We start from the raw sequence: 24,194 nt of genomic DNA, 5'->3' as shown, positions 1-24,194 counted from the left end.
TTAAGTGTTATTATGTCGTGGGCAGCAGACTTAGCTTGTGATTTTTAATATTATTCTATGTTTTTCTCCCCAACAGACACAATCACCATCAACTTCAGAGTTCAGAGTAAGCAAATAAAGCTTTACTTCACATTATCTTTTCTTTTTTAGTATGTGTGACATTTCAGTGTTAATTTACCATACAAAATTCTTCAACTTAACACATAATGAGTCCTAAGGACGGGTAACAATTAGGAATTAAAGACTTATAGGGGGTTATTTATCAAAGTCAGAATTTATCTCAATATTTTCTGAAAAAAAACTCAGACCAAATCCGCATGGGTTTTTGGCTTATTTATTAATACACTTTCCTGAAAATTTTGTTTGGGGGAAAAAAGCTGTGAAATTTGCGTTTTTTTTTTAATCAGATTTTAACAATTTTTTCAGATTTTTTATCCGATTTTCATGATTTTTTCGGATTTTTCATCCAATTTTCACAAAGTTTTTTGGATAATTCATCCAGTTTTCATGATTTTTTCGGATATTTCACCTGAAAACTCTGATTTCTTATGTTTTTTGCCCGAAACCTCTAAAAACTTCGGGGTATGGCACAAAATCCAGCATCTGAGATGCCGGGTTTTCTGATTCTAACTTTTCCATCCTCGGGGTTTAATCAATTCTGAAAAATGTGTGATTTTTTAAAAGTCCAATTTTCTATAAAAAAAATCACAAATTTTTCATGATTTTTCCATTCAGAGTTTAGAAAATAACCCCCATAGTCTTTGACTTGTTTCCTTCCCAATACTGAACCTAATATTCCTGCAGCCTTCATTCTCCAAAAGCTCCACCCTTTATGACTCTGTGTGAATGAATGTTACTTTGTCTTATTATTTCATATTATTTTTCATTGTTTGGTTACTCTGTTCTTTCTTTGCTTTTACTAATACTTTATTTTTCTATTTGTAGGATCCCAGTGGAATATTAGAACTGGGAGAAACCCTTGGCCAGGGTTCCTTTGGCCAGGTGTACAAGGTAAACGACCACGATTCTAGTTCAGAGATACTTTACCATTACATTTTAGCAGAATGTAGACAGTGACAGTCTAGATCCAGCTTTATTTTTAATACATTTTGACATATTTAATATCATTACCTATTTAATTCATTGTTATTGTTAATAGTTTAATAATACAGCTCTTCAGTTTAGAATGTAAACTCTTATCTTGTTGCTTGGGTCCAATTTACCCTGGCAACCAGGCAGTGGTTGGAATAACAGACTGGAAGATGAATTGAAGAGCTGCACAAAACAAGAGTTTTTGGACCCCTCCCAATGATTAGATAGCATAAGGAATTTAATAAAATGTAAATAGTGAAATATAAAATATAAAAAAAAACCTCTTGCTTTTACAGGGTCACCATCTTAAAACCCTTGAAGAAGTGGCTGTGAAAGTCATTTATATCCAAAACCAGGTAATGATTTTTTTTCAATGAATTCATAACTTTCCTTTAAATATAAAAACAGAACTGTACTCACTGCTATTTCTGTTTCCATAGGATCACAAAGAGAGAATCTCCAATGAGATTAAAATCCTTGAAAAGGTCTCACGGCACAGCAACATCGTGTCATTCTTTGGCGCATTCCAGCCGCCTGACTCCATAGAGAGGCCTGTATGGGTAAGACTATATTTCTTGTACAATTACCTAGGGCACAATGAGGTTGACTGCTCTTACCTTGTTATTGTTCTCTAGTCAGCTAAAAAAAGTCAAGTCAAGTTCAGTTGAGCTCTAAATATTTATAGGGAACATATAGTAACAATGCTGTAACTATTTCTTAATTCTACAGATTGCAATGGAATTTTGCGGAGGCTGCACAGTAGCCGAACTTTTAGATTTGTTACCAGGCAGATCACTTCCCAAGACATGGATCTCCTACATCTGTCGGGAAGCCTTAAAGGTATGCCAGGCTCATCTTGTTCAAGCATGTTTTACACAGGTTTATATTGAGGTCATATAAAAACACAACGTCTTGCTCTTTTAGCTTTTGCTTTAACGTTTTCAACTTTTATTTTCCAGGGCCTGACCTACCTCCATAAGAAGAGAATTATTCATCGGAATGTAAAACCGCTCAACATCGCGCTTACGGAGGACGCAGAAGTGCGTTTAAGTAAGTAAAAAAGATTATTGTGCTGTGAATAGGTTATCTAACTGACCAGGATGAATTATTACTGACACCAATATTAATAGCATAATGAATTAACAAACATGGGAACACTGGGTCTTTTTTCCCAGAAAAGTTAGCAAACATGGTTTTGGATAATGAGCCTTGATAATGTTACAAAAAACTTCTAAGTTCCAAAAACGCTGGCGTCTTTTCCTTTTTTCAGCATGGTAGGCTGCAAAAGGCCTTAAAAATTTATTTTTGTGTAACCAGTTTCCCCCATACATTTTCTAACATATGGAACATTATTTTACAGTGGGCTCATGTGTAGGGCAATATAACAACTCGATGCTCGAGGCAATGTTGTGTATGATACCTTCAAAAATGATAAATGTAGTGACAGTTACATGTGTTATGCCCTAGAACACATGACTCGATATATATATCCAGAGTATTTGTATAATGTTTATTGTCATGTTCAAATTTCTTTTTGACACTTGTAGAATTGCACCAATTTAAAAACAAACATGTTATTAATGCAATAAATTTTGATGACTTTCAGTTGACTTCAGCATCGCTAAAAAACTAAAACGGCGCAAAACTTGCAAAGAACTGCAAGGGACACCACATTTCGCGGCACCTGAGGTGTGGACTGGTGGACCGTATGATTTTAAGGTAAGACTTCAGGGTTTAATTCACTACAAAGTGACATGATGCTTTTTATGGGCTGCACTCACTAATCATTTTCTTTTTGTCTATCACTTTCAGTGTGACATATGGTCATTAGGCATCACAGCCTTAGAGATGGTAAAGAGAGCAATCCGTGAGTATAAGTCTTTGTTTCTGTGTCTATATTGTGCTGTACTACAGGTATGGGACCTGTTATCCAGAATGCTCGGATAGTGGATCTTTCTGTAATTTGGGTCTTCATGCCTTAAGTCTACTAGAAATTCATTTAAACATTAAATAAACCCAATAGGCTGGTTTTGCTTCCAATAAGGATTAATTATATCTTAGTTTGGATCAAGTACAAGCTACTGTTTTATTATTACAGAAAAAAAGGAAATCAATTTTAAAAATTTGGATTATTTGGATTAATTGGAGTCTATGGGAGACAGCCATTCCGTAATTTGGAGCTTTCTGGATATCGGGTTTCCGGATAAGGGATCCTATACCTGTAGTTTCACGTTTTAAACACATCACAAACACATCTCTTCATATCTTGAAATATCTTGAAATGCTGTGGTTATTGCATCAGGATTTATATCAATTATACATGTTCCAGACCTATGCTATAAGTGCTGTATAGTAGTAATGCATCTGATAATCACAGCTTCTGCTTTTGATCATAGCTATTCTTTAAAGGACCAGTAACATCAAAATTTTTTTAAAAAAAACAATTGTTGTTATTAGAAAAAACACCAAGACAAATGAAACTTTAAAATCGCAAAGTCTTTATTAAGAAATAACATACCGAATCCACGCTTGCGCTCCTCTTCAGAAAGCGATTGCACGATCCATCGTGTGGCGCTCAATTTTTCCTCCCGGCCTTCCTTATAGGAGATAGCCAAGGAGGAGATATTGAGGGCCTGCACGAAGGATCGTCACCCAATCGCTTTCTGAAGAGGAGAACAAGCAGAGTTTTGGTAAGTTATTTCTTAATAAAGACTTTTTAAAGTTTAAATTGTCTTGGTGTTTTTTTGTTCTATTTATACTAACGAATTTTTTAAAGTTACTGGTCATTTAAAGGTATTCAAAATGAACAGTCAGATGGTTAATATTAGTATAGTAGTATATGGCATTTGACTATTTTTAAACAGTGTTTTGTTCTGCTGCCCCTTGGAATACACATCCTATGTGCCCTCATAATAGCGCAAAAACCAGATTTTATGGTAGGCAGAGAGGATGCTGGGATTTGTGTTTTGCAACCAGCAGGGAAACCAACATTATCTCAGAATGTACACAAACATCAATGAGTGGTTTCTAAAGCATTTTTATTTTTACTCATTAGCACGATCATATTTACCACCTAAAACAATTGGAATTGCCAACGTTCGTAATGACCCTCCAGAGCTGATTATATCATATAAATGGTAAGTGGTTACCAAATGTTTTTCTGTTTAACACTTTATTGGACTTATGTTAAGGCACAATCTGTGTTAGGTCCCCAGTGATTCAGAACCTATAATAGAAGTCAGGGTAGCTAGCAAGAATATTATACCATTGAGAAAAAGCCATGGGCCATATTTATTTAATTGCTAACTGAAAATTTTAAGAAATCAACTTGCTTCTGTTTATGGAAACAATTGGGGCAGATTTATCAAGGGTCGAATTGAAAATTCGAATTTGAGCTATTTTTGTGTACTTCGACTAGGTAATAGTCCAAATTTGAATCGAATTTGGAAAAAAATGGAAAATTGTAATATCGAAATTTATCATGTACCGTCCCTAAAACTTTGACCATTCGTCATCAAAAACCTGCCTACGCGGGACCTCATAGAACGTATTTGGACTTTGAAAAATCAATGTTTTTTTTTAAATACTTTGAATGGAATTTGATCGAATAAGATCTTACTTCAAATCGAACTAATCGAATACAGCCTAAATTTCGGTTGTTTTTTTTTTATTTGAATTACGAAGTTATGGGATTTAAAAAAAACACCATTACTTCGAAATTCGACCCTTGATAAATCTGCCACGTAAAGTTATGGCTAAATATAGATAAATAGATAAATATAGATAAATACAACAAATACATTAATAGAACTATGTTTAAGTGTATGTATATGCGTTGGCTATGCATGCCTTAGCAAATATATATTTTTTTATATTTATATATACACATTTTATATATATATATATATATATATATATATATATATATATATATATATATAGATATATATATGTATATATATACATATACACATTACATCTTAAATTTTTCCTGTTTCAATTATTTTTTCTAGGACTACGGAATTCTACTCATTTGTTAAAGACTGTCTGACCAAGAACCAAACAGGCAGACCAAAGGCAAAACATCTCCTAAAAAACCATCCTTTTGTAAATAACATACAAAATGAAGCTGAGGTGAGAGAGGAAATTAGAGCTTTCTTCCTCAGAAACAATGAAGCTGAATCAAAGAATGGTAAGGAGTTTGTCCATTTTCCTTATGAATTATTTGATGATTTTGATTGGATTTTATATGTAAAGTTGATAAAGGAGAATTGAAATTGAAAAGATAGAGTTCAAATAAATAAATGTATATAGATGCAAATAAATATTTCAAAAAGAGGCATAGTCAAAGATTAAATATGGTCTCTGATTATCCCCCTTGTTAGAATTTAAGATTAATACATGCCTAGATAATTTATGAAATGTTATGTATTACCTCTGTAGGATTTAGTAAACCTAGAGAAGAACCTAGGGATACTGAAAAGAAAAGAACCAGCTCTCAAATTCTTAAACCTGCTGAAGAAAAGCAGAGCTTGCCCATGGCTGAGAACATGGACGTAGAAGTTGCAAGCTCAGTTGTTGTCCTTGAAAGCAAGGAAGAAAATGAATTTATTATAGAAGAGAAACTGGACACAGAAGATGCCAGTTTATTAACATCAGAAATCAAAAACATCTCAAAGATGAACAAGAACAAGGATGAGAAACTGGCTGTAGAAGCTGCACGCTCAGACACAGAAGAAGCCAGTTTACAACCATCAGAAGGGGAAATCATCTCAAATAACTCTGAGGAGCTGCATGCAAAACAAGATGTATGTACAGTCCATGTTCAGGAGTTGGCTCCTGAAATAGAACATGATGCACTCATTGCACATGAACTAACCCCAGAAAACAACAGGAATGCATCTATTAATAAGAATGATTATGAGTTACCTCAAGTTGGCTCAACCACTGAGGAGGAATTTTTCATGGCTGATGAGTTTTCTCCACAAGAGAAACTGAAGCCAGAAGACACCAAAAAAGAAGAAGAGGAGGAATTTTTCATGGCTGATGAGTTTTCTCCACAAGAGAAACTGAAGCCAGAAGACACTTACAAAGAAAAAGAAGAAGAAAACAATGAAGAAGACACCAAAGAAGATGAACAGGGGACACCAACAAATACCATCAGAATACTTGGTGTTACTGCTTCCCTGGTTTTTGGTCTGTATCTCTTATTTGCTGTGGTGATTGGTTGTAAAAACTAGGATCAACCCACACATCTGATGCAACATGATTGTTTCACTCTACAAATTTGGGCATTTTCACTTGTCCCCCTTGGGGTGATTATCAAAGCCCTTTTATTTTTGTATTTAATTTTTGGAGACTATAACCTAGTCCTATCAGAGAATAGAGATCGCCCACACCCCATTACTTAAACAGTACAAATTTCAATGCCAGAGATTCCATCAACTGATCCACAGATCAGATCTTAGGGACTTATGGGGCATACACCATCCCAACAAGAGAGCAAATACCTTTTACTCCACTTGCCTTGTGAGCGCATGCGCCGGTTCGTAGTCTGCAAGGTCCTAGCTCCTGCAAGAACACACATTCGCAGCAATCGTACACTCCCCAGCGCTTTTGTAGATGCGGCTGCGTGGCATGCCGCCCCTCATAGTACAAGTTGATCCAGGGACTAGTCCGATTGCCATTTTGGAGTCAGGAAGGAATTTTTTCCCCCTCTGAGGCAAATTGGAGAGGCTTCAGATTGGGTTTTTCGCCTTCCTCTGGATCAACTGGCAGTTAGGCAGGTTAAAAAAGTGAAAAAGTTGAACCTAACCTAACTTACTATGTAACTACCCCCAGAACATAGGCTTCCAAATTTTATTTTAACAGCAACTAGGTTATCAATCACCTCCCAGTGGAAAATCCCACATTCCCCTAAGTTAATAGATATTATACACAGAATGAAAGATATGAGGGAAATGAAGTACATGACTGCAAATATTAGAGGTTGCCGAGACAATTGGGAGAAGACTTGGTCTAACTGGAACTATTACATAACTTCTACCCAAAGGCCTAGAGATAACGTTTCTACATAGTGATATAGGTTAACTGAACTGTAATTCACAATACTGAATACTGAATATCAATGTGATATACTTGAGACTGTTTTTCCTTTTTTTATATGACTGAAAAAACAAATAAAAATGTTACAAAAAAAACCATCTGTGTTAAGGCTATTTTGTAGTTGGGTTTTTTTTGGATATAAAATAATACAGAAATCACTAATTGTATTAATCAAATTCTTTGTTGCTAAATTAAAATTAGTAGGAATTGCTCACTATAGCAAAATATATCTCTGGCTAGTGATAAGCAATGCATTGTTTAACTTGGCGGGTTATTTACTAAAATCATGAGAAATGTGAGATTTTCTTTTATAAAATTGGACTTTAAAAGAAAGATATGAGGGAAATGAAGTACATGACTGCAAATATTAGAGGTTGCCGAGACAATTGGGAGAAGACTTGGTCTAACTGGAACTATTACATAACTTCTACCCAAAGGCCTAGAGATAACGTTTCTACATAGTGATATAGGCTAACTGAACTGTAATTCACAATACTGAATACTGAATATCAATGTGATATACTTGAGACTGTTTTTCCTTTTTTTATATGACTGAAAAAACAAATAAAAATTTTACAAAAAAACCCATCTGTGTTAAGGCTATTTTGTAGTTGGTTTTTTTTTGGATATAAAATAATACAGAAATCACTAATTGTATTAATCAAATTCTTTGTTGCTAAATTAAAATTAGTAGGAATTGCTCACTATAGCAAAATATATCTCTGGCTAGTGATAAGCAATGCATTGTTTAACTTGGGGGGTTATTTACTAAAATCACGAGAAATGTGAGATTTTCTTTTATAAAATTGGACTTATAAAAAATTACGAATTTTTGGAAATAATTAAGCCCCAAGGATGGAAAAGTCAGAATCAGAAAATCTGGCATCTCAGACCTGTCGAGGTTGCATATATGGGAGAAGTACCAATGATTTTTTGATTTTTCCTGCAATACCAAGAAGTTTTCTGGGTTTTCGTGCAAAAAACATAGGAATTCAGAGTTTTCGGGTGAAAAAACAAAAAAAATAATGAAAATAGGATGAAACATCAGAAAAAATCGTGAAAAAACCCAAGCAGATTTGATCGAGTTTGTAGCAGAAAATACTGATATTAAATTTAATAAATAACCCCCTTAGACTTTCTGCACTTTCTGCACTTTTTTATGTGATAATTAGATGAGTGAATGCACTTACACTGTTTGTATACAGTTTATGTATGACAACTAATGGAGTTGTCAAACTATTATTTTCCTGCAAGGATTATAGAGTGTGATGGTACAAATCACTTAAATACATGATTGCAAGGCAGTAAAGTGATTGATTAATTAATTAGTCTGATTATGTTTATTAATTTATTAGTTCATTAACTTCATAATAGAATGTTTTTTAATCTAATGAAAAGTTGACGATTTCATGAATTAGAATTAAATTAAGTATTTAGTTACAATCAATTTTGATCTAACATATATTAATTACACATATGAACTAAATTTGTACGTTAGCACTGCATATTTTTCCCAATTGTTTGGGAATTTAATTCAATGAGTAACATATTTACTTTTTGTAATTTTTTATACTTATATATGTTATACCATTTTGTGCACTTATCACAGACATTGTTGTGGGTTCTAAATCTAAATTGATCCCAGTTTCCAACTGCATTAACAATTTCCATTATAGCTTAAGTTCCATATAAACTAAATTGGTATTAAACTGGTAGCATAGGGTTAAACTCTAAGAGGGTTTATCCTAACACCATATAACATGTTTAAATTCTTGTAAAGGTTTCTTTGCATTCGTGCCTATGAATATGTATGAAACGCATTTGTAATTTTAGTATTATAGAATAAACTTCAATTTTATCTACACCGACTGGCTCCAGGAGTGTGTGCTCACTTTTGGTGAGTGCGAGAAGAGCTGATTTTACCTACACTAATTACATTGTTTAAATTGTGTCTCAAGGCAATAGACCTGTGGTTTATACACCCAGGTCACTCGGATGAGCTGCACTCTAACTTATTTTGCTGTTTCATATTTAATACTCTGAGTTTTTATGTTTCCGTGCTAAAAAAAAAAATTAGCCAGCTTTTCACTTTTTGAGATTAGAGCTGGTTTTGTAAAGTCAGTAAATCAAACATACTATGTTATACAGAACAGCACAGTATTTCACAAAGAAAGAAAGATGGACACCAGCTCCGTACTCCAATTTAAAAAGTCTTTATCGGCCCCACCAAAGAGTGAACTAGCATACAAACAGACCAGCGTTTCCATTCAGCATGCAGAGGGTTAAGTAACATGGTTACACACGTTCAGGATGGGGTTCTTTCAGAGCATCAAGGAGAAAACATATTCCTTTTCATATTTGTTATTCTAAAAGATATAACAGTGCATATATACACAAAAAGATGTTACAAAAAGAACATGCATTAAAATATACAATTACAAACAGTTTTGAAAATAAAAGGGAAACATATAGAAAACCTATAGACTCGTCTAGAGAGAATTTCCTGGTCCTGAAGGTCAGGAGACACAAACGGGATGAACTCTCCAACGAATTAGGTCCTCCAAAGGAAATCCGAATTGATGGTCAGAAGAGCTGATATTTATCACTGATTTCAGGGGCATCAGATAACTGAACTCCCCTCAGTTTTAATAACCTAATGTGAGTATGGACTGGACCTAACATTTAATGATCTTATGCCTTATGGGAACATAGTAGAGAAATTACATTATATTCGTTGGTTATATTTTTTCCCACTACTTCTATTGACACTTAAAATTAATTCTGTGTGACCTGCCCCAGCCCAGGTATTTTCATCTGATAAACCAAGATCCGAACCTAGTCATGTTTGAATTTGTTTGCTAGCAGGTATTTTATTAATATATTTAATGTTATTCCCTTTCCACCTTGTTCCACGTGTGGTTCTCCTGCCTGTTGTCTCCCATTCCCTGAGTCTAGACTTAGAAACCAAGAACCCTTCCAATAACTTTATACCTCCCTGGTCTCCAATGACCTGCTCAGTCCTAGGCCGACATAAGCCACTGGGCTCTTCCCTAATATCCTGGACTCCTAGGCAAACTGCTTAATTCCTGTCTGTCTTGGGGACAATGTCTGCTGCTGTCAGTAATCCTTTTTTAATACTGATCCCCTGACACTCCCCATCAGTACTGGTTGTGGTACTGGAGCTATACCTGGCCCACAGCTTCCTTGCTCACTCCAGTCTGAGTTGCACTGTCTATTAGGACCCTACTCAGCACCTGTACCCCACACCACTGCACTGATCTCTGAGCCCGGCTTATCTGCTGACCTTCACTCAAGACCTCAGGCAGTTTGGGTACAGTACAAGGGTTCCCTGCTGGAAATCCCTTATTGCAGGTACACTATATAGCTGCACAATGCAGACTTGTAGGAAAAAAATGCTTCTCCCCATCTCCACTCTAATGCTCGCTTTTGGACACCGCTGGTTCTGTTTGACACTGACTCCTGGCTCCCCTAGTTACTTTGCAGCATTTTATCTGTTGAGGTGGATGGCCACAATTCAATACAGCCAGAGCTACTGAGACCAGGCACAAAAGCAATTAACATGTAACCCAAATCATTCCCCAACAATACATTTACAGACATTTCACTGGTTACCCCCACTTGCCTTAGACTCTCCCCGCACCCCAATCCAAGAAAACTCAGCAATGTTTATCATGTCTGGATGTGCAAGAGAAAAATTAGACCCCTAATCCCTGAGTCACTTTATCCCCCATAAATGTAGACTACATATAATGGCTTAGAATCACAAGGATTAGCACAGGCTTTACAGGTGGTGTTGGTGGATAGTACTTTTTGATTAGAGCATGTTAATGGCATCAACGTCTCCTTCAAACTCTGGTGGTAAGTCCACAAAAGCATCTAGTGTATTTTGCCCATTGCTCATGGGGTAGGTGATGCTGTCTGTAAGCTCTTTCAAAGCACCACTAAAAGGAATACATGGCACTCTAGTAGATGTTGCATTTTTGCTGCTTCTCTCTCTCTGCTTGATGTACTGGAGCTTCTGCATCTCTCTCTCTCTCTCTCTCTCTCTCTCCCTGTTGCTATTGCAGGATCAGCTGCCACTTGTAATCCATCCGTACATACCTACGAAGGGACACCTAAAATGCCCATAGTTTTTCAGGAGTTAAGCCTGCATTACACCATCCCACTGCTGCCACCAATATGTCAAATAGTGGCCCTTGTACCTGCACTTGGTTATCAGGGGTCACTAGCTCAATCTTTTCCTTACCTTGCACACAGGTTAGACTAGCACAACACCCCCTACAACAAACCAATACCCACAAAATCCACACACCCAGGTCTCTGCATAATAGATCCTATACCTGCATATACATTAAACCCTTGGAATCAGCAAATTATTATAGTATATGCAGTATATCAGTTCTAGGGATTGTACTACAGTAATGCCTTTGGATTTTATGCTGAATATATATGATATAATTATAAACACATTTGCTATAGGAATCTAGTAAAGTGTGTTGACTCTAATTACATAAAAATGCTTTAAAGGGGAAGTAAAGTCTAAAATAGAATAAGGCTAGAAATGCTGTATTTTGTATACTAAACATAAACATGAACTTACTGCACCAGAAGCCTAATCAAACAAATGATCTATGCTTTCAAAGTTGGCCACAGGCACTCACCATCTTATAACTTTGTTAGACATATTTGCAAGACCAAGACTGTGCACATGCTTAGTGTGGTTAGGGCTGCTTAGGGATCGCCAAAGCACAAGTCAAATAATATCTGCCAGAAGCCGATACAACAAGACTGATTAATTATCAGAATATGCAGACTGCACTGGTCATGTAATATGTGGATTATATAGTTTTTGTATTGTTTAATACAAACTTTCTTCATCTTTGCAGAACCAGTGGCTGCAGCCCAGTTTATCTGTTTAAATCTGGCTCCATGATCTTTGTCCCTGTAGCTGGAGTTGGAAACAGTAAAGGGGATGTGAGGGCAAAAATAAAATCCAATACAAATCTCTACAAGTCGCCGACTTCTCTACCGGGAAACAAACAAAGCTGCTTGAGTTCTGCATGGCTGGTGTTCATAAGTATGATTGTTTCCCTGCAGAACAGTTAGGCACCGTCTAACAATTCCTATCCACAGCAGTAAATGAAGGGAGAATTTCACTGCATACAGTCAGGTTTCTTATAAAAATTGTACACATTTTGTAATAAAATTATATTGGAGATAGGTCTCTTTTTCATTAAAGGAAGTAAAAAATGGATGTTATTTTTTTGCCTTTACATGCCCTTTAATCCCATCAATTGGTATAAGTGGCTGCATATTCTTACATCCCAAATGCTAACCTTACATTTATCATCACTGAACCTCATCGGCCACTTAGACCCCAGATTGCCAGTACGTCCAGATCCCCCTGCAAGTATTTTAGCCTGGTGGAAAGCGGATTCCTCAGTTCTGTGCCATCAGTAACCTCCAATATATTTCTTATAAGATCATCCCCCCAAGTCATTAATTAACAAATTAAGTGGTTATGGGAGCATTCCACGGCTTAGTAAAATGTACAATTGCAATAGTTCAAAAGTTCAATTTATCTGTGCAAATTAGCTACAAACATACACAACAGAGTGACTGAACTTCCTGGCCCCCTGCAATTTAGTGCAGTTACTTTCAAAAACATGGTTTTTAGTGGCAATATTATGATGATAATGGCATTGTAGCATTTCTTGGGATAAATCCCTCTTGGCCAAGGGACTGATTTCACCGCTTGTGGCTTGTTAATTTTTTATTGCTCAAAACCACTGTTTTTGAAAGTATGTGCACTTGCACAGTTATAGGTATGTTATCCGTTATCTGGAAATCTGATATCCAAAAAGCTCTGAATTACAGAAAAGCTGTCTCCCATAGACTCCATTATAATCAAATAATCTCCATTATAATCAAATTGATTTGAAAAACATCAGAGCAGCCTCTTTATTTCTCCTGACAACTTCCTTGACTACTTGGTGGTCAGACTGGTGGGAAACTGACCAGAAGGTGGTGCTGTTGTAACAAAATTAATTCATATTAACAGTACAAGTATCCCTTAATATCCTGGAATTAAAAATAAATAATGAATGTACATTTCAAAAGTGCCCCCTTCAATCAATTTTACATTTACTTATTTTTAATTGCAATCAGCAATATAAATTAAGGTGCATAGGGTTGCCATCTTGCTGGTAAAAATGTTGCTCGATTCCAATGTTATTTAAAGGTTAAAACCATAAAAATATATGAAAGCCGGTAATTTTTCCAGAAAAGGTGGCAACCCTAAAGGGGTGGCATGTGACCTAGCCACACCAGTAGTTTTGCCTGATTCTGGATCGATAATTGCATGTGCGCAATCCTAAAGGAGGGAGGGGGCGCCAGACAACACTGGCCTCTTGGCACCCTCGGCGAAAATCTACCTCATGAGGAGACATATTGTATTTATGTTATTTTTTTTTTTAATGCACCAAGTGCATTTTTGTAAGTTAGAAACTCAACCATCTGTTCTGTTAATGCAATGCCCATTATCAATTTTCTTAATCTTATAAATGGACACAATTTGCTGCAGCAAGTAAACCCATTTATTAGGGCTGAACTCCACAGTGCGGCTTCTTCCGATCCGACGCGTGTTACTTTTGTAACACATTCCCTGTGACTTTTATTGAACAGAAGGGCAGTGCACCACATGTGCTGGTTAACTGTAGAATACTGTGGCTACTGTATAACAGTATTATTGACACACAGTTAAATCAAATGATTGAGTTTATGTGTCATACTATAATTAAGTAGCATCTTCAAATAAGCAATAGAAAAGGTTTCATAAATAGAGGGTCAAGCATGTTTGCACGCAAAGCCTTCCTGTAATAAAAATACCTTGCCCTGGCAGTCTAGTGGTGCGGCGGGGACGCCCGCCACGCCGCTCCTCTTCCTTCTGTCTGCCGGCTTCCTAGTGTGCACGCGGCGCGCACACCTGTAATTTATAGGCGCATGCGCGCTGGCGTGATTACGTCAGCACGCAATGGCGCGAAGTTTAAATGTATTTAAAGGGGCAGTTTTTCTGTAATCATTGCCCGTGATAGGATTTTATTCCTGTGCTCCTGAGCCTTGTGCTATTTGTCTGCTTCCTTCTGAACCTAATTGATTCCTGTTTTGACCCCTGCCTGGCTATTTTGACTATTCTGATTTCTGGATCCAGACCCTGCCTGCTTACGACTACGCTTCTGTTTAACCCCTCGATTGATCACCCGGTTTTGACCCTTTTGCCTGTTTGACGATCCTTGCTATCTGCCTGCCTCGACCCAGCCTGCCTGACTACGATTCTGCCTAATCCTTTGTACCGTGACCTTCGGCCCAAAAAGACTCTGCTAACAGCCGTGCCCCTTTGCCAGCCAGAACATCTCGCCTTGCACCCCTCGTTAAGTCCAGGTGGCACCCAAGTAAGCTGAGGGCTCCTCCCGAAGCCCAACGGTGGTCACACTACTGGTGAAGCCGAGCCGAGACCAGGGTACTTGGCATTTGTTCTGGTATCGGGTGCCGGCCGTGACACTTCCATTCTAAAGCCCGGTACCTTACCCACAAGCTATCAAAAGAAAAAGAATTGCACTTTAAAATTGTTATATATGTTTTATTGCATATTGCATTAAAAATTGCCACTTTGTTATGAATTATAGGAAAAATTCAAAAATGGAGAATAAAGTAGAGAATAAAATGAATATGTTGCCCAAAACTTTCACTTAAGGCCACTTATGGCCTATTTTTTCAAAAAGTTAAAAAAAAAAAACTCCACTGCTGTATTTAGGAAGCTGCCAAGGTTTTTTTTCCTCAAACTAACATAAGTGCATGCAGTGTTTTATTGGGGGTGGTACTCACCAAGAAAACAAAGCCTCCCATAATAAGACCTAGTATCTTACTCACAAGCTACCAAAGGTAAAATCATTTTTATGTAAGTTCTATTACATTAAATTACCAATTGATTATGAATTATAGGAAAAGTAAAACCAACCAAGTTAAATCAGTTTTGAACCCATGACCCTCCACACCATAGTCAACCATGAGGCTCTGAAGCAAATTATTTAACAGACCTGCTCAAAACTTTCACTTAAGAGAGATTTAAATAGTCAACGAAAAGTAAAAATAAATAAATAAATAATTCCGCTGCTGTATGTAGGATGGTGCCAATGGCTTTTACAGACTCAAACATAAATGAAATGCGTTTGTTTTTTTGGGGGGGTACTCAGCCAAGTCTGTTGAGGAAATGCAATGCATATTACTGAAGCCTACAATCAAGATCCCAATGCAGATACAGTAATGATTTGGCTGTTTGGCAGTTTGCTCCCCCCAAATTAATACATTGGTCTTAGCCGCTGTACCGGAGCAGGACCCACCCAGTTTATGTCCCGGTAGATTTCGGCAGCAGTCATAGAATCTAGTTCAGGCGCCACCTATCTTCATTTAAGCTCCTTTCTTTTCTAAATGTCGGGGCAGCGTGTATTTCTGCGCTTAATGCATTTAACTTGATTACATACAGACACACAGCCCCCGCTGGCTTCATCTGTGTTAAGTGCAAAATCTCAAAAAATAAGAATGAAAAATTCAGCATTTAAATTCTGTAACACTCATGTAGGACTCAATGGGAGTTGTAGTTAAAAATGCCGAGCTATTGTCCCAATGAATTTGAAATATGGCATATATATTGAAGAGAAGGGGTAGAATGTGATTTCATAACTTTTTTTTAAATTTTCACTTGTTTTTGAGTTTTTAAGGTTCAAATAAATACACACAAATGTTTAAAATTGAGAAAAGGACACGGATAAAATCTGCCTCTAAAGGGGACATTTGACAATAAACGATATTGTGGTTTTTCCATTTAAAAAGAAAATGTTAAGCAAATGAACTAAAGAATATTTTAGAAACCCTCTAATAGTCTGGATGAATTAAAGAAAAAAGTGAATGTGAATTTTAAAAAAAGTATAAAAAATAAAAAATAAAATTAAACATAATACAAACCAAAACACCACAAAAAACATAAAAAGCATAGAATAAACCATAATGCATAACATAAATTAAAGCAGAAACAATAATGCAATGCAGAAAATATAAAGCAAACCGAAATAAAACATAGAACAAAATATAAAACACATAATGCAAAACATTAACAATCTCAAACATAACACAACATAAAACATAACCTGAAATAAAGTATAATACATAGCGCAAATAATAAAACACAATAGCAAACTCTAAAGGGCAAAATAATTTTTCACAGACAATTTCATTGCACTCATGTTAATTTAATTAAGCCAATACAAGTACATTTCTGTATGTTAAATCATTATTATGGGATGTAAAATGATTATTGTGGGATGTAAAATGATTATTATGGGATGTAAAATGTAAAATGATTATTATGAGATGTAAAATGATTATTATGGGATGTAAAATGATTATTATGGGATGTAAAATGACCATATTTGTTCATTTGGTCTTCCCTGATGATGTCATAGTGAGGAATGTTCCAGAACAAAGCCGTTACCATGGAGAGCCATTGTTGTTGCTTTTTATCGATGATGTCACAATGAGAAGGAAAACGTTACCATGGAGATGTAATGTCAACAGATTAAACCGTGATACTATAATGTACACAGCAGACACACTCTCATTTCCATCTTGAACAGGACAGGTAAGCACAGCAGCAAATTCAGGGAGGCAAACCAACATAAAACTGTGGTTTCTTGTGTTGGCTGAACCAGCTAAAAATTGATCTTATTTTGTGTTTTTCTCTCTAGATCTTATACTGACCATCCATCTATTTATTAAAGTAGAAAATGTTCAGAAATCTGTTCCGTTCCTGTCTGCCTTTGCGCAGTAATGTAAGTCTACTGGAAATAACGGGTGTTTTGGGTGGAATGGTAGGGAGTTAAGATATAAAATGCTTAACAAATGGGAAAGAATATTGGGGATGGATATGCCCTGCTAAGGCCTTTAAATGTGTTCAATTAGAGGGCAATTATAATTAATAATATAAACAACTGGCTGAATGAGGGAAATCCCTAAACTACTGTACATTATAAAATGCAACATTTGCCTTTTAATTAAGTGTTATTATGTCGTGGGCAGCAGACTTAGCTTGTGATTTTTAATATTATTCTATGTTTTTCTCCCCAACAGACACAATCACCATCAACTTCAGAGTTCAGAGTAAGCAAATAAAGCTTTACTTTACATTATCTTTTCTTTTTTAGTATGTGTGACATTTCAGTGTTAATTTACCATACAAAATTCTTCAACTTAACACATAATGAGTCCTAAGGACGGGTAACAATTAGGAATTAAAGACTTATAGGGGGTTATTTATCAAAGTCAGAATTTATCTCAATATTTTCTGAAAAAAAACTCAGACCAAATCCGCATGGGTTTTTGGCTTATTTATTAATACACTTTCCTGAAAATTTTGTTTGGGGGAAAAAAGCTGTGAAATTTGCGTTTTTTTTTTAATCAGATTTTAACAATTTTTTCAGATTTTTTATCCGATTTTCATGATTTTTTCGGATTTTTCATCCAATTTTCACAAAGTTTTTTGGATAATTCATCCAGTTTTCATGATTTTTTCGGATATTTCACCTGAAAACTCTGATTTCTTATGTTTTTTGCCCGAAACCTCTAAAAACTTCGGGGTATGGCACAAAATCCAGCATCTGAGATGCCGGATTTTCTGATTCTAACTTTTCCATCCTCGGGGTTTAATCAATTCTGAAAAATGTGTGATTTTTTAAAAGTCCAATTTTCTATAAAAAAATCACAAATTTTTCATGATTTTTGCATTCAGAGTTTAGAAAATAACCCCCATAGTCTTTGACTTGTTTCCTTCCCAATACTGAACCTAATATTCCTGCAGCCTTCATTCTCCAAAAGCTCCACCCTTTATGACTCTGTGTGAATGAATGTTACTTTGTCTTATTATTTCATATTATTTTTCATTGTTTGGTTACTCTGTTCTTTCTTTGCTTTTACTAATACTTTATTTTTCTATTTGTAGGATCCCAGTGGAATATTAGAACTGGGAGAAACCCTTGGCCAGGGTTCCTTTGGCCAGGTGTACAAGGTAAACGACCACGATTCTAGTTCAGAGATACTTTACCATTACATTTTAGCAGAATGTAGACAGTGACAGTCTAGATCCAGCTTTATTTTTAATACATTTTGACATATTTAATATCATTACCTATTTAATTCATTGTTATTGTTAATAGTTTAATAATACAGCTCTTCAGTTTAGAATGTAAACTCTTATCTTGTTGCTTGGGTCCAATTTACCCTGGCAACCAGGCAGTGGTTGGAATAACAGACTGGAAGATGAATTGAAGAGCTGCACAAAACAAGAGTTTTTGGACCCCTCCCAATGATTAGATAGCATAAGGAATTTAATAAAATGTAAATAGTGAAATATAAAATATAAAAAAAAACCTCTTGCTTTTACAGGGTCACCATCTTAAAACCCTTGAAGAAGTGGCTGTGAAAGTCATTTATATCCAAAACCAGGTAATGATTTTTTTTCAATGAATTCATAACTTTCCTTTAAATATAAAAACAGAACTGTACTCACTGCTATTTCTGTTTCCATAGGATCACAAAGAGAGAATCTCCAATGAGATTAAAATCCTTGAAAAGGTCTCACGGCACAGCAACATCGTGTCATTCTTTGGCGCATTCCAGCCGCCTGACTCCATAGAGAGGCCTGTATGGGTAAGACTATATTTCTTGTACAATTACCTAGGGCACAATGAGGTTGACTGCTCTTACCTTGTTATTGTTCTCTAGTCAGCTAAAAAAAGTCAAGTCAAGTTCAGTTGAGCTCTAAATATTTATAGGGAACATATAGTAACAATGCTGTAACTATTTCTTAATTCTACAGATTGCAATGGAATTTTGCGGAGGCGGCACAGTAGCCGAACTTTTAGATTTGTTACCAGGCAGATCACTTCCCAAGACATGGATCTCCTACATCTGTCGGGAAGCCTTAAAGGTATGCCAGGCTCATCTTGTTCAAGCATGTTTTACACAGGTTTATATTGAGGTCATATAAAAACACAACGTCTTGCTCTTTTAGCTTTTGCTTTAACGTTTTCAACTTTTATTTTCCAGGGCCTGACCTACCTCCATAAGAAGAGAATTATTCATCGGAATGTAAAACCGCTCAACATCGCGCTTACGGAGGACGCCGAAGTGCGTTTAAGTAAGTAAAAAAGATTATTGTGCTGTGAATAGGTTATCTAACTGACCAGGATGAATTATTACTGACACCAATATTAATAGCATAATAAATTAACAAACATGGGAACACTGGGTCTTTTTTCCCAGAAAAGTTATCAAACATGGTTTTGGATAATGAGCCTTGATAATGTTACAAAAAACTTCTAAGTTCCAAAAACGCTGGCGTCTTTTCCTTTTTTGAGCATGGTAGGCTGCAAAAGGCCTTAAAAATTTATTTTGTGTAACCAGTTTCCCCCATACATTTTCTAACATATGGAACATTATTTTACAGTGGGCTCATGTGTAGGGCAATATAACAACTCGATGCTCAAGGCAATGTTGTGTATGATACCTTCAAAAATGATAAATGTAGTGACAGTTACATGTGTTATGCCCTAGAACACATGACTAGATATATATATCCAGAGTATTTGTATTTGTATAATGTTTATTGTCATGTTCAAATTTCTTTTTGACACTTGTAGATTTGCACCAATTTAAAAACAAACATGTTATTAATGCAATAAATTTTGATGACTTTCAGTTGACTTCAGCATCGCTAAAAAACTAAAACGGCGCAAAACTTGCAAAGAACTGCAAGGGACACCACATTTCGCGGCACCTGAGGTGTGGACTGGTGGACCGTATGATTTTAAGGTAAGACTTCAGGGTTTAATTCACTACAAAGTGACATGATGCTTTTTATGGGCTGCACTCACTAATCATTTTCTTTTTGTCTATCACTTTCAGTGTGACATATGGTCATTAGGCATCACAGCCTTAGAGATGGTAAAGAGAGCAATCCGTGAGTATAAGTCTTTGTTTCTGTGTCTATATTGTGCTGTACTACCGGTATGGGACCTGTTATCCAGAATGCTCGGGACCTGGGGTTTTCCGGATAGTGGATCTTTCTGTAATTTGGGTCTTCATGCCTTAAGTCTACTAGAAATTCATTTAAACATTAAATAAACCCAATAGGCTGGTTTTGCTTCCAATAAGGATTAATTATATCTTAGTTTGGATCAAGTACAAGCTACTGTTTTATTATTACAGAAAAAAAAGGAAATCAATTTTAAAAATTTGGATTATTTGGATTAATTGGAGTCTATGGGAGACAGCCATTCCGTAATTTGGAGCTTTCTGGATATCGGGTTTCCGGATAAGGGATCCTATACCTGTAGTTTCACGTTTTAAACACATCACAAACACATCTCTTCATATCTTGAAATGCTGTGGTTATTGCATCAGGATTTATATCAATTATACATGTTCCAGAACCTATGCTATAAGTGCTGTATAGTAGTAATGCATCTGATAATCACAGCTTCTGCTTTTGATCATAGCTATTCTTTAAAGGACCAGTAACATCAAAAAAATTTTAAAAAACACAATTGTTGTTATTAGAAAAAACACCAAGACAAATGAAACTTTAAATTTCTTTATTAAGAAATAACTTACCGAATCCACGCTTGCGCTCCTCTTCAGAAAGCGATTGGACGATCCATCGTGTGGCGCTCAATTTTTCCTCCCGGCCTTCCTTATAGGAGATAGCCAAGGAGGAGATATTGAGGGCCTGCACGAAGGATCGTCGCCCAATCGCTTTCTGAAGAGGAGAACAAGCAGAGTTTTGGTAAGTTATTTCTTAATAAAGACTTTTTAACGTTTAAATTGGTGTTTTTTTGTTCTATTTATACTAACGAATTTTTTAAAGTTACTGGTCATTTAAAGGTATTCAAAATGAACAGTCAGATGGTTAATATTAGTATAGTAGTATATGGCATTTGACTATTTTTAAACAGTGTTTTTGTTCTGCTGCCCCTTGGAATACACATCCTATGTGCCCTCATAATAGCGCAAAAAACAGATTTTATGGTAGGCAGAGAGGATGCTGGGATTTGTGTTTTGCAACCAGCAGGGAAACCAACATTATCTCAGAATGTACACAAACATCAATGAGTGGTTTCTAAAGCATTTTTATTTTTACTCATTAGCACGATCATATTTACCACCTAAAACAATTGGAATTGCCAACGTTCGTAATGACCCTCCAGAGCTGATTATATCATATAAATGGTAAGTGGTTACCAAATGTTTTTCTGTTTAACACTTTATTGGACTTATGTTAAGGCACAATCTGTGTTAGGTCCCCAGTGATTCAGAACCTATAATAGAAGTCAGGGTAGCTAGCAAGAATATTATACCATTGAGAAAAAGCCATGGGCCATATTTATTTAATTGCTAACTGAAAATTTTAAGAAATCAACTTGCTTCTGTTTATGGAAACAATTGGGAATTCGAATTTGAGCTATTTTTGTGTACTTCGACTAGGTAATAGTCCAAATTCGAATCGAATTTGGTAAAAAATGGAAAATTCTAATATCGAAATTTATCATGTACCGTCCCTAAAAACTTTGACCATTCGTCATCAAAAAACCTGCCTACGCGGGACCTCATAGAACGTATTTTGGACTTTGAAAAATCAATGTTTTTTTTTTAAATACTTTGAATGGAATTGATCGAATAAGATCTTACTTCAAATCGAACTAATCGAATACAGCCTAAATTTCGGTTTGTTTTTTTTTTTATTTGAATTACGAAGTTATGGGATTTAAAAAAACACCATTTACTTCGAAATTCGACCCTTGATAATCTGCCACTTAAAGTTATGGCTAAATATAGAATAAATAGATTAATATAGATAAATACAACAAATACATTAATAGAACTATGTTTAAGTGTATGTGTGTATATATATATAATATATATATATATATATATATATATATATATATATATACATATATATATTATAATATTATATATAAATATATACAGTTTTTTAGAATGCCGGTTGGCACTCCACTTCTGAACATCACCCAGTTGGCATGGTTAAGATTAGGTATAGCTTCAGAAAGAACCAGCAACACAGGGTTATTTACGATAGTGAAAAAAATATATATTTGGTAAGGCATGCATAGCCAACGTGACGTTCGGTCCCTGCCGTTGGCTATGCATGCCTTAGCAAATATATATTTTTTTATATTTATATATCAACATTTTATATTTATATATATATATATATATATATATTATATATATATATATATATATACACATATATATATATATATACATATATATATATAAATATATACAGTTTTTAGAATGGGTGGCACTCCACTTCTGAACATCACCCAGTTGCATGGTTAAGATTAGGTATAGCTTCAGAAAGAACCAGCAACACAGGGTTATTTACGATAGTGAAAAAAATATATATTTGGTAAGGCATGCATAGCCAACGTGATGTTTCGGGTCCCTGCGTTGGCTATGCATGCCTTAGCAAATATATTTTTTTTATATTTATATATACACATTTATATATTATATATATATATATATATATATATATATATATATATATATTACATATATATATATATATATATATACACACATATACACATTACATCTTACATCTTTCCTAAGTTTCAATTATTTTTTCTAGGACTACGGAATTCTACGCATTTGTTAAAGACTGTCTGACCAAGAACCAAACAGGCAGACCAAAGGCAAAACATCTCCTAAAAAACCATCCTTTTGTAAATAACATACAAAATGAAGCTGAGGTGAGAGAGGAAATTAGAGCTTTCTTCCTCAGAAACAATGAAGCTGAGTCAAAGAATGGTAAGGAGTTTGTCCATTTCCTTATGAATTATTTTGATGATTTTGATTGGGATTTTATATGTAAATGTAAAGTTAAATAAAGAGAATGAAAAGATAGAGTTCAAATAAATAAATGTATATAGATGTATACCAGGGGTGCCCAAACTTTTTGCAACAAGGGCCAGATTTGGTGAGGTGAAAATGTGTGGGGGCCGACCATTCAGCCTGACATTCCTTGAACCATTAACATTAAATTACAGGAATCGAGTAATCGTAGCAGTAATATTTGGCATATTATTGAAATAATCTGCCACTTGGTCTATACTGCTGTCTGTGTGCTGAAGTGTTAGCAATAGACACACTGGAACATAGTGATCCATACTTCTTTAGTTTACTGTACTGGTACGTCAGTACGTCTATGACACCTTCAGCCCTAAAGAAGTATGTGAGAGTGGTTATCACTATGTGCCATACGTGTCTATTGCTAACACCTTCAGCACATAGGTAGCAGTGGCATATCGTTTCACTAATGTGCCTTAATATTACTGCTATGGGATTTCTGATCACACTGTGCTGGGGCTTCATTATTATTAATTTCAAGATGGAGGCTGAGGCCGGTGTAAATTTGAAAAAGGCCGCCAATTGGCCCCCGCCACACTTTGGACATGCCTGATGTATACAAATAAATATTTTCAAAAGAGGCATAGTCAAAGATTAAATATGTCTCTGATTATCCCCTTGTTAGAATTTAAGATTAATACATGCCTAGATAATTTATGAAATGTTATGTATTACCTCTGTAGGATTTAGTAAACCTAGAGAAAACCTAGATACTGAAAAAAGAACCAGCTCTCAATTCTTAAACCTGCTGAAGAAAAGCAGAGCTGCCACCAATATGAACATACGTAGAAGTTGCAAGCTCACTTGCTGCCAGAAAGCAAGCAGAAATCTTTTATTATAGAACTAGAAACTGGACACTTAAGATGCCACTTTATTATCAGAAATCAACAAACATCTCAAAGATCCACTTGCACAAGGATAGAAACTAG

The 24,194-nt window shown here is 35.5% G+C and overlaps 1 protein-coding gene and 1 pseudogene across 1 annotated transcript; both read left to right on the top strand.

Moving 5' to 3' along the window:
• The first annotated feature begins 5,437 nt into the window (after positions 1-5,437).
• Positions 5,438-6,428, top strand: LOC121394423 (conserved oligomeric Golgi complex subunit 8-like). The gene has a single exon (XM_041565280.1). It carries the CDS (start codon positions 5,514-5,516, stop codon positions 6,330-6,332), a length of 819 nt encoding a protein of 272 aa, XP_041421214.1. The 5' UTR covers positions 5,438-5,513; the 3' UTR covers positions 6,333-6,428.
• A 10,224-nt stretch (positions 6,429-16,652) lies between these two features.
• On the top strand, positions 16,653-24,194 carry LOC121400918 (annotated as a pseudogene).

The sequence above is a fragment of the Xenopus laevis genome, chromosome 1L, assembly GCF_017654675.1.
Source record: "Xenopus laevis strain J_2021 chromosome 1L, Xenopus_laevis_v10.1, whole genome shotgun sequence".
NCBI lineage: Eukaryota > Metazoa > Chordata > Amphibia > Anura > Pipidae > Xenopus > Xenopus laevis.
Note: the sequence above shows the minus strand (reverse complement) of the source record. Positions and strands in the feature narration are given on the sequence as shown.